General features: G+C 37.4%; 4 protein-coding genes across 5 annotated transcripts; 1 reads left to right on the top strand and 3 right to left on the bottom strand.

Moving 5' to 3' along the window:
• Positions 1-1,845: 1,845 nt before the first annotated feature.
• LOC17896432 (NAC transcription factor 32) lies at positions 1,846-3,155 on the bottom strand. Its single transcript, XM_006302660.2, has 3 exons — positions 2,901-3,155; positions 2,541-2,815; positions 1,846-2,436 (listed from the first exon to the last, which is right to left on the bottom strand). The coding sequence occupies exons 1-3, from the start codon at positions 3,067-3,069 to the stop codon at positions 2,113-2,115; spliced, it is 768 nt and encodes a 255-aa protein (XP_006302722.1). The 5' UTR covers positions 3,070-3,155; the 3' UTR covers positions 1,846-2,112.
• A 633-nt stretch (positions 3,156-3,788) lies between these two features.
• Positions 3,789-5,871, top strand: LOC111832027. The gene is made up of 2 exons (XM_023788130.1): positions 3,789-5,249; positions 5,606-5,871. The coding sequence occupies exons 1-2, from the start codon at positions 3,989-3,991 to the stop codon at positions 5,641-5,643; spliced, it is 1,299 nt and encodes a 432-aa protein (XP_023643898.1). The 5' UTR covers positions 3,789-3,988; the 3' UTR covers positions 5,644-5,871.
• Positions 5,872-10,068: 4,197 nt separating this feature from the next.
• On the bottom strand, positions 10,069-12,123 carry LOC17896503 (proteasome subunit beta type-3-B). Of its 2 annotated transcripts, XM_006302768.2 has the most exons (7): positions 11,994-12,123; positions 11,720-11,901; positions 11,494-11,601; positions 11,323-11,412; positions 10,926-11,010; positions 10,473-10,567; positions 10,069-10,372 (listed from the first exon to the last, which is right to left on the bottom strand). In XM_006302768.2, exons 1-7 carry the CDS (start codon positions 11,997-11,999, stop codon positions 10,324-10,326), a joined length of 615 nt encoding a protein of 204 aa, XP_006302830.1. In that variant the 5' UTR covers positions 12,000-12,123; the 3' UTR covers positions 10,069-10,323. The 2 variants fall into 2 exon arrangements, with proteins under 2 accessions (XP_006302830.1, XP_023643770.1); XM_023788002.1 differs by lacking the exon at positions 11,994-12,123 and having other exon boundaries at positions 11,720-11,907.
• A 237-nt stretch (positions 12,124-12,360) lies between these two features.
• LOC17896245 (caffeoylshikimate esterase) lies at positions 12,361-14,522 on the bottom strand. The gene is made up of 8 exons (XM_006302334.2): positions 14,119-14,522; positions 14,019-14,048; positions 13,799-13,928; positions 13,571-13,717; positions 13,361-13,491; positions 13,043-13,180; positions 12,856-12,954; positions 12,361-12,767 (listed from the first exon to the last, which is right to left on the bottom strand). Exons 1-8 carry the CDS (start codon positions 14,371-14,373, stop codon positions 12,549-12,551), a joined length of 1,149 nt encoding a protein of 382 aa, XP_006302396.1. The 5' UTR covers positions 14,374-14,522; the 3' UTR covers positions 12,361-12,548.
• Between the last annotated feature and the right edge of the window lie 42 nt (positions 14,523-14,564).

Here is a 14,564-nt window from a genome sequence, read left to right as displayed (position 1 = left end):
CAAGGCGTGATCTCGGATCTGCCCAGCTTATTAGTTTATGTGTGATGATAGTATATGTTTGTAGAATATTGAACTTTTCTCTATATACAACTTTTTATTTCTCTGGTGTAATGTACAATGCAAATACTTGTTTTAAAATTTTGCAACAGAACATATGTGTGATCTTCTATGAGATAAGTGGTATAAGTATTACATGCATTAAGTACACTAAAGGCTATAACTAGCTCAATGGGTTTAAGGGAAATCATCAGTTTGGCTGCGTCGACACGAATACGAGTTTAAAAACATAACAATATGGATTGTGGATATATATAACAGATTTACACTGTTCTAGTCATAATTAGGTCTCGGTATCTTAGCTATGTTAGGGCAACATTATTGGTGGGATCTTAGCCTCTAAGATCCCATTGATAATGTTGGTCTTATCGAAATTTTCCTGATTTGGGAGAAACAAGAGAGAGTTGGATAATGATTTTTGAACAGTTTTGGTTGCTATTGAAAAAAAACACACAGAAGAATGGTAGTAATAAATTTAAGCATATATATAAAGTGTAACCCGATAGATTGGTTTATGAAAATAAAGGGTTTGTGAGAGCAACAACAAACATACCTAACATGGACTTAAAACCCCACTCAGTGAGACTGACTGTCTCTCTCTACAATTTTTCAGTTGGCAACAAATATGTCGACCCCATCCTTTACTGTTTTTTTTCATACATACATACTATATGACATCTAAAATCTTATTTTAATTTTGATTTTAACTTCACTTTTTGGAAATATTATATTACAGATTAGATCCCATAAATATACTCTCACTATTTCTTTATCAAACTTTGAATTGTTGTCGTGAACTTAGGAAGTCAGATAAAACATTTCCGAATCCACACAAAAAAAAAACATAAAAATATTTGTTGTATATCAAGTATAAATCAGTTTTTCGTATATAACTAAATTTGGTTCGCGAAGCGATTATTATTCACCTAAACATAGGATAGTTTAGTTTGCTAATATTTTTTCCTATTTCCTAGGCAACATCTATATAAAACCTTCATCTAGGATATATAAATTATTAGCGTTTTCTTAATTCACATCTTAAGAAAACTTGATAATTCCAGTTTAAAGTTTAGTAATTTAGACGACCACATAAAAAGAAAAAGATAACATGTTATGTTATTAGAAAAAAAGGAATTAAAGAATGATAAATCCGATTGAAAAGTACTTATGACAACTCATTGCTAAATTGTATTTAATGTGTGATATATGATCATTCATATTCTTAAAAAGTATATAATATAAAATATCATTCAATTCCAACAAGCTAATAAAATCATTTTTTTTTCATAGAAACTAGTTTACATCAGTTCTATAGGGATCTTCACGTAAAACCATATTCACGATTTCAGTCAGTCGTCGTTTTCAATACATGTAAATGACGGGAGCTCCAACTTAAACCCTAAACAATTCACCTAATCTTGTTTTAGTGGTTTTTTTATTTAGAAAATATAAACTCGTATCACAAATCTAATACTAAATATATAAACAAACAAAAGACAAAAACAAACTAATTTATTACAAGATTATAGAGAGAACACACTGAGATTTGTTTGAATGCAAGTTGCAACGATAAGACTGTTATCTGTCAGACCCTACCCATTACCGACAATTTTCCAATACGACGACGCAACTCTCTACTTGTATACTCGGATCTCGAGCTTCCTTCTTTCCTATATTCTCCTCCCAACACTAGTAGTACCTATCTATCTTCCAAATTACTCCACATTTTGTTATACCATTTTTTGTATATAACAAAGCTAGATTGTTGTTTCCGGTAAAATTCAAGAATACATAACAGATTATTTCTTTTTTAAAATGCATTTGTAATTTTTCTTATTCCAAAACTAGTTGCTTTCTGGAAACAATACAACATCATCGTACTCTAATAGGGAGAGGAGTAACAAAAAATAAAATAAGAAAGCCAAAGCCCAATTTGTTGCTGAAAAGGCCCAACCCGTCTCTGACCTTCTGACGCAGCTAGCGACTTTCAAACCAGCTAATCGCACGTGTCAGTCAGTTTCCCACTAACTATAAATCGCGCGCACGTGACAAGCTTTAGAAAGTTCTCTGCTGCCGAGCCACAAGTGGATCAAGCGTCGACCACATCTGATTCCCGCCCAAAAGTCGCGAGACAATCTCGTTATCGGCGATGGCATCTACGTAATTATACGGGAAATCAAAGCCATTCGAGTTACTCGACCGACCGTTGCTGCACGTGAATTCCGGTGACACCACTTGCTCCGACTCCGACCCGGCGACCAATCTCGCCAAAGAATCCGGTGGACACGTGTCATTCACCATATTCAACTCGTTCTCGCTCCGTCGCTTCTCGATTACACCTTTCTTGTTATATATACGACACAATACCCAATCGTCCAGCTGAATGATCAGAACAAGTATCAAAAACAAAAACAAAAACAAAAACACGTCCGGTTAGTAGCAATACCCGGTTCGACGTCAGCTAGCCGAATAAATTCACTCACTCTTAAACTGTTTTTCTTGCGAACCGACCGGTCAACGTCGGCTAGCCGGTATTCGTGCATAATCCAGTTGGTTTTCTCCCCATTTGGAGGTTTTCCGGAGTAGAACACTAGAGCCTTCTTAATACCAACCGGTTTAGGACGACCTATCGGTTTATCAGCACCGGTAGCTTTCCAGTAGCCAGTACCAGCTGCACGGTTCGGTCTTGAGCCGTTTGGGTACTTCCGATCTCTGGGTGAGAAAAAATACCACTCCTTTTCACCGTACAAAGCCATGTCTGTTAAATTTGAAATTCGGTTTGTTAATTCTTAAACCGGTTATTGTAGTGTGTGTGGGGGAGAGAAATGGAAAAGAAAACGTACCGGGAAGGTCCCAAGGATCATATCTGTACAAATCGAGTTCGGTGATGATCGGTGCAGGGATCGGCTGCGACGCACATTTTCGGCAGAGATACATGAGTACGAGCTCTTCATCCGTCGGATGAAATCTAAATCCAGGTGGAAATTGCAAATCAGCCCCAACTCTCATCATAATTCACGTTTATTCCTCCCCCTCTAATATTGTTCCTTGTTTATAGCAAAGAAAGAATTATGAAGATGTTTGAAACTTCTAAAGCAAAAGATGAGAGACGACTATATAAGACGAGTGACGTGGACACGTGGCGGCTGGAAAGGGGCAATGTGTTGTTGGAATGGGAATCTCAACAAAATTAGGGGAAAAAAATGTTGAAAATGCTATAGTGGAGATTGTAAAGAGGACACGTGGCGAACGGTAATGTAGGCAAGTTTTGTCATTGCTTACGTCAGACTATTTGGAATGTAGCGGTCTGAAGGCTTGTCAATTTTGGGAAAGAGCGATAAGAATCGACACGTTCCTTCTCACGCGTGTACTTTCCCAAATGAGACCCAACGTTGACCGTATGCATATCTCTCACTGATTTTTCATGAGATTTTCAAGGCTTAAATTTGTTCTTTTCGATCTTATTTATTAATTTTTTTGTAGTTTATAATTTATAAAATAAAACGATCATTTAAAAATAAAATAAAGCGACACTTATTAACATGTATATTGTAGAGTAGCTTTGTATAGGATTAAAAGGCTCTGAAATGTCTGGTTTATTATAGTAATTAACAATCCGGTTATTTCCGGTTTAGATGAGATTGTATAGGATAAAGATCTGTAACAAACTCTTTGATTCATTAATAAGAAATCTGAGTATTTTTGGATATGTCTTCTCTCTCGATGACGTTTCCTGATATGGTATCAGAGCATTTTTCTTAGCTCGTTTGATCTCTGATTTCTTGTTCAATTCTTCATTCTCTTCTCAATTTCTTCATCTCTCGTTGTATCGATTCCAAATCTGTGCAAAATTTGAGCTCAAGCGGAGGAGATTCATATTCCCAGCTTCTGATTTCATCTATCTTGCACATTTGCGCTTCGATCTTCTCCAATGGTGAAACAGAAGAAGAAGACGCTTCCTCGTAACACCTCTCCGGTTTCAGATTTTTCACCGATGAAGACTCGAGCTGGTTCTTCATTTCCAGCGGACGATGACATCGCTTTGACTCTGAATCCGAGGTTTACGGCGCTCCGCAACAAATCCAACACAATATCTGATGAATTTGAGTCATACAACAACGCTCACAGTCCATTCTTCCTTCACGCATCAGATCACCCAGGTCTGTCTATCGTTTCTCATATTCTTGACGGATCCAACTACAACAACTGGTTAATAGCTATGCGAATGAGTCTTGATGCTAAGAATAAGCTTAGTTTTGTGGACGGTTCACTTCCTAGACCAGCGATTGATAGTCAGATGTTCAAGATTTGGAGTAGATGTAACAGTATGGTTAAGGCCTGGATATTGAATGTTGTGAGTAAGGAGATATATGATAGTATCTTATACTATGATGATGCTGTTGAGATGTGGAATGACTTATTTCTGAGGTTTAGAGTCAATAATCTTCCAAGGAAATATCAACTTGAGCAGGCCATTAGTTCACTTAAACAGGGCAATCTTGCGTTGTCAGCTTATTATACCAAGAAGAAGACGTTATGGGAGCAGCTGGCAAACACTAGACTGACTACTGTGAAGAAGTGTAACTGTGATCATGTCAAGGAGTTGATGGAAGAAGCTGAAACAAGCAAGATAATTCAGTTTCTTATGGGGCTGAATGACAACTTTGCAAATATCAGAGGACATATTCTTAATATGAAACCAAGACCAAGTTTGACAGAGATGTATAATATGTTGGACCAAGATGAAGGGCAGAGAACAGGTGGCCTCTCTACACCACAAATGTTCACTAATCCAGCTGCTTATCAAGTCCAGACAACTACTACTCCTGATCAAGCTCAAGTGTTCTTGGCTCATAATGGTTCACAGAAACCGAAATGTTCTCATTGTCACAAGATTGGTCATACTGCAGATAAGTGTTACAAGTTACATGGTTATCCACCTGGATTTACTTCAAAATGGAAGAAACCTCAGATCATAGGAACTACAAACCTTGCTGCAACACAATGCCAATCTTCTCTTGACCAGAAAGAGAATATGGAGTATTCTTGTGATGAAATGTCTACAGATCAGATTCAGACAGTGATTTCGTATCTTAGTTCCAAGCTTCACACTACTACTGCCTCACCTCACACATCTACTAATCCTTCTGCTTCGACTTCATCTTCTGTTCCTGTAATCTCACAGATTTCAGGTACTTTCATGTCACTATACTCAAATGCCTATTATGACATGCTAATTTCTTCTATATCTAAGGAACCAGCAGTGTCTCCTAGAGCTTGGGTTATAGATTCAGGGGCTACTCATCATGTTACTCACAATAGAAGCCTTTATGTAGAATTTAGACCCTTAGATAAAACCTTTGTCACTTTACCTAATGGTTACACAGTTAGGATAGTGGGCATAGGATTTATCAAATTGACTGATGCTATCTTTCTACATAATGTGCTTTATATCCCTGAGTTTAAATTCAATTTGATCAGTGTTAGTGTTTTAACAAAGACATTGAAAACTAAAGTGAGTTTTACATCTGATGAATGCTTTATTCAGGATCTTACACAGGAGTTGATGATTGGAAAAGGGATTGAAATTGGAAATTTATATGTCTTGCATTTCGATGAGTCTACTCGTTCTGTTTCTTTAAAAGGTACTGCATTACCACTTAATAGTGTCTCTGTTTGTTCTAGTGTCGTTGTTGATCCAATTACATGGCATAGAAGGCTTGGTCATCCATCTCAGTCTAAAATAGATTTACTTTCTGATGTATTGAGTTTAAAACAAATAAAAGGAAATAAAGAAAAGTTATCTGTTTGTCATGTGTGTCATTTATCAAAACAGAAACATTTACCTTTTAAATCTCGACAGAACATGTGTACTGCACCTTTTGAATTAGTTCATATAGATACATGGGGTCCATTCTCTGTAGAAACAACAGATGGTTTCAAATATTTTTTGACTATTGTTGATGATTATAGTCGTGCAACATGGATTTATCTTTTGAAACTCAAATCTGATGTATTGCATGTGTTTCCTAGTTTTATCAACATGGTTGAAAATCAATATAAAACAAAAGTAAAATCTGTTCGATCAGATAATGCTCATGAATTAAAATTCACTGCATTATTTTCTGAAAAAAGCATTATATCATATCATTCTTGTCCTGAAACTCCTGAACAAAACTCTGTGGTAGAAAGAAAGCATCAGCACATTTTGAATGTAGCTAGAGCCCTTTTATTTCAGTCTAATGTTCCTTTAGAGTTTTGGGGAGATTGTGTTTTAACAGCTGTTTTCTTAATCAATAGACTTCCTACACCAGTGTTAGAAAATAAGTCTCCTTTTGAGAAATTGACTAGTACAGCACCTGAGTATACTTCTTTAAAGAGTTTTGGTTGCTTGTGTTATAGTTCTACTTCTCCTAAGCATAGGAATAAATTTGAACCTAGGGCTAAGGCTTGCATTTTTCTAGGCTATCCTACTGGTTATAAGGGGTACAAGCTATTAGATATGGAGACACATGCTGTTACTGTTTCTAGACATGTCATATTTCATGAGGAAATTTTCCCTTTTGTTTCATCTACTATCAAAGATGATACTAAGACTTTCTTTCCTCATCTTTCTTCACCTGCGATTCCCGATGTCTTGCCTTTGCAAACATCTTCTGATACACATCCTCATTCTGATGTGATATCTTCTGAGATTGTCATTCCTTCTGAATCACATTCTCGCAGAACAAAGAAACCCCCAAAACACTTGCAGGACTTTCATTGCTATAATTTTACTAGTAATATCAAGTATCCTATATCCGATTATGTCTCTTATTCCTATATCTCTGAGCCTTTTCGTGCTTTCATAAACATCATTACAAATGACCATATCCCACAAAGATATTCAGAAGCTAAGGATTATGATGAGTGGTGTGATGCAATGAAAGCGGAGGTTGGTGCTATGCTACGGACTCAGACTTGGACTGTTGATACTTTACCACCAAATAAGAAGGCTATTGGTTGTAAATGGGTATTTACAATCAAATATCATGCTGATGGAAGTATAGAGAGATACAAGGCCAGATTGGTTGCAAAAGGGTACACACAAGAGGAGGGTTTAGATTATGAAGAGACCTTCTCCCCTGTAGCTAAGTTGGCATCTGTTAGATTGATGTTTATGCTAGCAGCCAAGATGAATTGGTCAGTGAGTCAAATTGATATCTCTAATGCTTTCTTGAATGGAGATTTGGATGAAGAGATCTACATGAAAATACCTCCCGGATATGCTGATCTGATTGGTGAGAAAATGATCCCAGGTGCTGTTTGCAAGTTGCATAAATCCATTTATGGTTTAAAACAAGGTTCTAGGCAATGGTTTCTTAAGCTTTCAGCCACATTATGTAAAATGGGTTTTGCAAAGTCTGTTGCTGAGCACACATTGTTCATCAGATATCAAGATGGCATTATTCTTGGAATTTTGGTGTATGTGGATGATATCTTGATAGTCAGTAATAATGATAGTGCAATGACTGTTTTCAAAGAAGAGTTGGCTTCTTATTTCAAGTTGAGGGATTTAGGACCAGCAAAGTATTTTCTTGGGATAGAAATTGCTAGGTCAGCTGAAGGCATTACCCTATGTCAAAGGAAGTATGTTTTGGAGTTGTTATCTACTACTGGATTTCTTGGCTGTAAACCGGCTTCCATCCCCATAGATCCAGATATTAAACTCACAAAAGATAAAGGCACTCTTCTTCCTGATTCAACTCGATATAGAAAGCTTGTGGGAAAGCTTATGTATCTGCATATCACTCGTCCGGATATTGCTTTTGCAGTAAATAAACTGTGCCAATATTCTCATGCTCCTCGAGATACACATTTACAGGCTGTTCATCAGGTCTTGAGATATTTGAAAGGTACAGTGGGGCAAGGTGTTTTCTATCCTGCAGATAACAAATTTGATTTGAGAGGATTCTCTGATGCAGACTGAGGTACTTGTACAGATGATAGAAAATCAGTTACAGGTTATTGCATGTACATTGGTGATTCTTTATTATCTTGGAAATCCAAGAAACAAGATATTGTTTCCCAGAGTTCTGCAGAATCAGAATTCAGAGCCATGGCATTAGCAACTAAGGAGCTAATCTGGTTATCTCGTCTTATGATTGACTTGAAGGTTCCCTTTACTCCTCCTGCTTATCTTTATTGTGATAATACAGCAGCTCTCCACATTGCTAATAATTCTGTATTTCATGAGAGAACAAAGCATGTGGATTTGGATTGTTACAAAATCAGAGAGGAGATAGATTCGGGATTTCTCAAGACAATGTATGTCAAAACAGGATCTCAACTAGCAGATATGCTTACTAAGCCATTGCATCCAGCTCATTTCCAGGAGCTTATTTCCAAGATGGGAATGTACAACATCTTTGCACTTCCATCTTGAAGGGGGCTATTAACATGTATATTGTAGAGTAGCTTTGTATAGGATTAAAAGGCTCTGGAATGTCTGGTTTATTGTAGTAATTAACAATCCGGTTATTTCCGGTTTAGATGAGATTGTATAGGATAAAGATCTGTAACAAACTTTTTGATTCATTAATAAGAAATCTGAGTATTTTTGGATATGTCTTCTCTCTCGATGACGTTTCCTGATAACACTTTTAGTATACATTCATTCTATCAGCCGTAATAAAAAAGGTAAGGATTCTCTTAATCCATTTGAGATCGATAGTTCCATACAAAAGTCCTTGCTTTTCATAAATTTTTGGTGTATCAATTGTCTGCAAATATATTCCACTAGCTAGTGGAATTTAAAGCGTAACACTACTATCGTCTATATATAATATTTACTTTTACAAACAAACATAAGACGTTGCATTTTAAACTCAAGTTCGAGATAAGTTAAGTATCTTTCTTTTATAACCAAGCAATAATAGGTCGAGGTTTTTAGCGTACACTAAATGCATCTAAAACAAGAATCGCAGACAGCTGTTAACATCTCGATCATATGTTATCAACTTATGCTAATGCCACTTAGTATCCCTTGTCATTTTTCTCTAATGTCGTCTACGACCAGAAGATAACGTCATATCTAGATCAGTCTGTGCCACCTAATAGATAAACGCTTGGGTCTTTGCCAAGTGGAGAGCCGCCGTGTATGCTCTGCCGCTTTTTAATTTTGGTGGGTTGAATTTGATGAAAAGCTCAAAAAGTGACCCCAAGAAGTAGACACGTGACATGATGTGGATGGTGCTATCGAATTATAATTAAATGATTATATGCATGAATTTTTACGAGCATCGGTAATGATTTGCCGGAACACACCCAAACCTGAACACCCACCGAGAGAAATCAGGTCGGCAGGATTTTTACTTATATTCGTGTAATGACCAGAACTAATGCACATGCCACGTACGTGCTTGCTGTGATATCACCAAAATGCCTATCTATATATAATATTCACGCGTTTGCCATGCGAATTTAGCCGCTCTGGCTCAATCTAACTCCATAAACATAACATCTGTGTTAATGAATCCTTTCTTTTTTTTTTTTTTGCCGTCGCAAATGATTAACAAACAAATATTCTTCCGCCACATATTTTGATGTTTATTTGTAGTTGCTGACTTGCTGGGTTACCAAAAGATTTCGATAACTACGGGTACTTGTTATTTTGTTAATCCACCCTATTAAACAACAAAGCACGTGTAACGTTATCCTACCATTTGGGATTTGATAACATGATCTATACTTTTTTCAAAATTTGAGAAAAAAGCATAAAACAGATATGATAATGATACTAGCTAGCTAGTGCCAACCAAACCATGTTTACTAACCAAATCATGTTTTAATTGGTAGTTTTGGTGACATTTTAATCGAAAACGTTTAGCAACAAAAAGTCTTATGTTATTTTTTCAAAAGAACCCAAATTTCTTGTCGGAAATGTATCAGCGACTATACATAACGAACATGATTTGAGTCATGAGATGCGAATTATCACCAACCATCAAAATTAAAGACGGCGACAAACCATAGATCTGGAAAACTTGGTACTCATTCAAACCAGCAACAATAAGGTACATTGAATGTTCTGAGTATTGGAACAAGACGACAAGTGCTATTCATCATTTTTTTCAAACTCTATCCATGTAAATAAAAACATCCAAAAGAAGGAACCCACAATATCAGAGAACTAACAGTGACTATGAGACGAGAGGGTTCTTCTACTGAACTGAATAAAGGGGTAAACTGAACTTAGGATGACAAAGGCAGATATGTAATTTCAGATCAATCCATCCTTCCCTTGAGAATTCTCTCCTTGATTTCATTTGGTGTTCTGGATAACATCACCATAAAAGTATGTTACTATTCCCTAGAAGCAAGTGTAGATGACGAAAGATGTGAAAACAAGAAGACGACAGGAGAACAAAACTTACACAACGTAGACATGTCCTCCCCACCCACTAAGACAATCACGATCAACTGAAGAGAGAAGTGCTTGTGAAATTGTCTCAAACAATTCTTCAGCTTCCTGAAAATCACATTTGTGGACTTAAGTATGCTACAATGTACTTCTTCGAATGATGTCCTCGAATTTCAAAAACTTTATTTGAATATAATTATAGCAGGGAAGTCGGAGCAATCTAACTAAAACATGAGTGAGCTTTGAAACACCACTTATCTAATGCAAACAAAGATGTCCGGGAGAAATATCAAGGTTCTGGCCTATAACTAGCAAGTCTAGCATTACGCCCACAAATATTCCCACCAAATCTAGATTCTACAGTATAATTTTTACATATGAAGGAGGTTTTACGCTGATCTTAGCAATAAGTATTTGGGTTTCCAGTGAACGGGTAGTAAAAATTAAGTTTTAATAAAGGACATACCATATCTGGTTTGAACATGGCTTCACAGGCACCATATAGCGATTCTGAAGCAGTTCCAGAGACAACAAAATCTTTAGCTAATTCCCTGCATTTAGAGAGAACCAGTGTCAAGACATGCTCGCCTTTGCAGCTATCATGTTCAGTAAAATCTCAACTATAGTAGAACTCATATTTGAAACAGCTCAACACATGTAAAATAAGTCGACTCAGATGACATACATACACTGCATTGGATGACAAACAACCAGAACAATATTCCAACTAAAACCAAAATACTAATTCACGATTCTTCTAGCTCACCTAGCAAGTTTCAGGATTACACTCACTGACTAACCAAATTAAAAAAATGATATTTACATATAATGGGAGCCCCAGAAAAGAAAGGAAGTGAGCATACTTGGCTCCAATAGAGTCCATAGTGCAAATGAAGGGTTTGTTATCGTCTCCTAATCCAGCAATCACAGGTTGGCACAAGTACGGGCCAAATCTGAATGAAGAAGTTAAAAGGAATCAGCTTTATTAAGGTTAACCAGGAACTAGCCACAATGGGAGAAGAATTTTCACATACCTTTTCTCATAAAGAATGGCAGATACAAGACTAGCGAAAGTTTCTGGCTTCATGTCTCTTTCTTCCCTAAGCTGATATAGCTTATGTCGAAATACAAGTCGCTGGTACCTTCAACAGTCCCAAAGACAAACAAAAAAACGAAGCCCTAAATTTTGTAATTCACCTAAAATTCTGGAATGATGATGAAGAGTATACATATGAGAATGGAATAGTGACGAGAATTTACAATGTCTGGACATCGGTGGCGAGACCAGAAAGTCCGATGAAGAGATGATCGTGGATCTTGGAGATTCTCTGAAAATCGGTGGCTATGGTCTGTAGTTGCACACCAAGCCTTCGATCACTAGCTATAGCGAAACAGTTCTTCCCCACCATAGCTACGACGGCACTACCATTGTACTCGAAGATCTGCATCACCCCAATGTCCATCAATCCATCGTTCAAATCGTACAAATCAATCGTTGCGCAAAAACAATTCCAAATTCAAAGGGAACACTTACCGACATCGGAAGATTTAGGGTTTACAGAGTGAAACTTTGGGAGTTTTCCTAACGGAGAAGAAATCTGAGCAAGGAAGGAGCTAACTAGTAAAGTCGACGGTGTCTTGGACAAAAATCTAGAGAAATCTTTTTTTGCTTTTTTTTTTTTGTTTTTGTTTATCTTATAAGTGGGCCTCGTATTACAGGGCTTTCAAAATACTTATTAACTTTCGCATATACAGTATATGTTCACTGTCTTTTTATTTTTCTAAGTGCAAAATCCTCGAACCCTTCTTATTTGGACAATGAAGGTTCCAACGATCTGCTCACAGTGTAGGAATGATGGCTCGGTCTACAATTCACCAGGGGTCGTTCACAGGCTATTAGCTACAGTTTAATAGATGCGTCTTATGTAGCACTAGAGGCACTAGCTAAGCAAGAAATGGCCAAGGTTATGTGTACACTGTAAGCCATAGATTTTTTTATTTTTTGTCCGCATGTTATTAATCGCAGCGGCTCTACAGTTTTCAAAAGACATTTATAAATATTGGATTGTGGAGATATAATTATCTCACTTTACTTGGGAGCAACGCGGGCATCGAGCCAAGCAACTATGTCGTTGATTACGGTGTAAATATTTTCGTCTGTATCACCTTCTAGAATGCAATGGTAGCCACCTGGATAGAGTTTTAGAGTCTTGTCATGGCTGATTGCATGATCATGAAGGAATTTGCTCACAGTGGGATCTGTGACTTTGTCAGCGTCTCCATGAAGTATCAACAGTGGCAACGAGACCTGCCACATAGAAAAAAGACGCAAGTTATTAAAGATGCGCCTGTCTATGATAAGAGCTTTACTTCATTTCTTTGGTTCCACAACTAACCTTGTCAACTTGCATCTCAATGTCTGTTGTGGCATTTAGTAGCTCAACACCGGTTTTCAAACGCGTTTGATCATCGTAGCAAATCACATCGTACTCGCACTTGATCCACAGAGAAAAGAAATATTAAAGAGGAAGTCAGCAAAATAGCTTCAGAAAGTGTGTTCCATTGAAAAACTAAGAGAAATACCAATTTTCTTTTACTAGGGTCTCTGAAGAAGAGCTCGCTCAAGTCTTGCTTTGGAAAGAGCTTTGCTTTGGGAAATAGTGTCGACATAAAGATTAATGCCTTCAAGACTAGCGAAGGAGGTTTTACATCTTCTGAAATCTTGAGGTAACTCAAGGTCAGGCCTCTCAAACATAAACTAATTAGATGCAATATGTGAATAAAAATACTCTAGAACTCTCTATTTGTTGATTTGATTTTGATTTACAGATCTCCAGACCTAGATTACATCCTAGAAAATGCAATAATTACTTCAAGAAGTTTTGTCAGGGATTGATTTACCTTACACATTGGAGCAACAAGGATAAGACCGTCCCAAGCTCGAGGTTCTTTCAGATGAACTTTCAAGGCAAGAGCTCCTCCCATTGACTGTCCAAGCAGGAATCGGGGCAAGTTTTTCAATTCAGGTCTCCCTAGGAATCAAACAAACTTAAGTAAAACCAAAAGAGCAAGATTCGACACAAGAGCAATAACAGGTACAAATCAGGATACCTTTCATTTTAGTGAACTGTTCAATAACATTTTCAGCTAAGTCATCAAAACTTGGAATGTGACCATGTAAACCATCTGAGAGGCCAAAGCCAGGATGGTCTACCGCATAAACTCCATAGCCAGAACCTGCTATTTGCTTTGCTATACCTGTGAAAGAAACCATAAAATTCTTATAATAAAAGAAGAGCCTTTCGAGTAAAATGATGTAAGTAGAAATATGAAACGAACCATCGAAGAAAAAAGTGCAAGTGCTTCCATAGCCATGACAGAAATACACCGCAGCTTTGATTTCGTCACCGGATTTGGGCAACCAACTCTTGCAGAAAACTTCTTCCCCTTTCCAATTTCTCTCATACCACTATCATTTATACACCAACGAAGATTTAACTATGTAACTCCTATGAACGGACAAGCACAGAGCTACATATAAACAAAAACCACTGCTTACCTCCTGTGTTCTGATCCCAATCGGAGCTTCCTGTCACCAGATTCAGATTGATTAGAAAGGAGATTATGTTAAAATTTTTTGCTATAAGAGTCAATGCAACCTTGAACAAGCAGTGATCGAGCTGAAGCTGCAAGTCAACAAAAGCGGAACGGACTTGTCTTCGTGCGGGAGCTTGATCTAAGTTCTGCGACGCGATCAGATTCAGCTCGTCACTCACTCCCTCGATCGGAGATCGTTTGGAGCAAACAATGGCCGGCGCCAGTCGTCGAGTGACGGTCGGGAAACTCTTACGTCGGTACTGGAAAGGGGAGAGAGTAGAGGGAATACCAAAACGGGAAATTAAAACACGATCCATGGATTCAGCAAATTTCCAAATCCAAGAATCCCAGATTTGGGAAGAAGACGAAAAGAGTAAAATTTTGTGCGGGAAATTTCTCACGTGCAACACGTGCGGTTAGACACATTGTCGACGGCGACTCTTCAGTTCAGTCGTCTTCATTCAACATCTAGATTATAATGATTGATCGACGCCAACCGGTTTGACCG

Source organism: Capsella rubella, unplaced genomic scaffold (assembly GCF_000375325.1).
Source record: "Capsella rubella cultivar Monte Gargano unplaced genomic scaffold, Caprub1_0 scaffold_2, whole genome shotgun sequence".
In the NCBI taxonomy this organism is placed as follows: domain Eukaryota; kingdom Viridiplantae; phylum Streptophyta; class Magnoliopsida; order Brassicales; family Brassicaceae; genus Capsella; species Capsella rubella.
This window is presented reverse-complemented; position numbering and strand designations above follow the sequence as displayed.

What these genes read in the sequence shown, in the direction of transcription:
- LOC17896432 (XM_006302660.2), bottom strand. Translation starts at nt 3,069, where the DNA reads ATGATGAGAGTTGGGGCTGATTTGCAATTTCCACCTGGATTTAGATTT. An exon ending in TGATCCTTGGGACCTTCCCG is followed by an intron (nt 2,816 to 2,900) that starts GTACGTTTTCTT and finishes CAAATTTAACAG; the next exon opens with ACATGGCTTTGTACGGTGAA. An exon ending in GCAAGAAAAACAGTTTAAGA is followed by an intron (nt 2,437 to 2,540) that starts GTGAGTGAATTT and finishes CTGATCATTCAG; the next exon opens with CTGGACGATTGGGTATTGTG.
- LOC111832027 (XM_023788130.1), top strand. Translation starts at nt 3,989, where the DNA reads ATGGTGAAACAGAAGAAGAAGACGCTTCCTCGTAACACCTCTCCGGTT. An exon ending in TGTAATCTCACAGATTTCAG is followed by an intron (nt 5,250 to 5,605) that starts GTACTTTCATGT and finishes TGCTTTATTCAG; the next exon opens with GATCTTACACAGGAGTTGAT.
- LOC17896503 (XM_006302768.2), bottom strand. An exon ending in ATGGACTCTATTGGAGCCAA is followed by an intron (nt 11,011 to 11,322) that starts GTATGCTCACTT and finishes CTCTAAATGCAG; the next exon opens with GGAATTAGCTAAAGATTTTG. An exon ending in CCATGTTCAAACCAGATATG is followed by an intron (nt 10,568 to 10,925) that starts GTATGTCCTTTA and finishes TGTGATTTTCAG; the next exon opens with GAAGCTGAAGAATTGTTTGA.
- LOC17896245 (XM_006302334.2), bottom strand. Translation starts at nt 14,373, where the DNA reads ATGGATCGTGTTTTAATTTCCCGTTTTGGTATTCCCTCTACTCTCTCC. An exon ending in ACAGTTCACTAAAATGAAAG is followed by an intron (nt 13,492 to 13,570) that starts GTATCCTGATTT and finishes TTTGATTCCTAG; the next exon opens with GGAGACCTGAATTGAAAAAC. An exon ending in TTGAGATGCAAGTTGACAAG is followed by an intron (nt 12,768 to 12,855) that starts GTTAGTTGTGGA and finishes TCTATGTGGCAG; the next exon opens with GTCTCGTTGCCACTGTTGAT.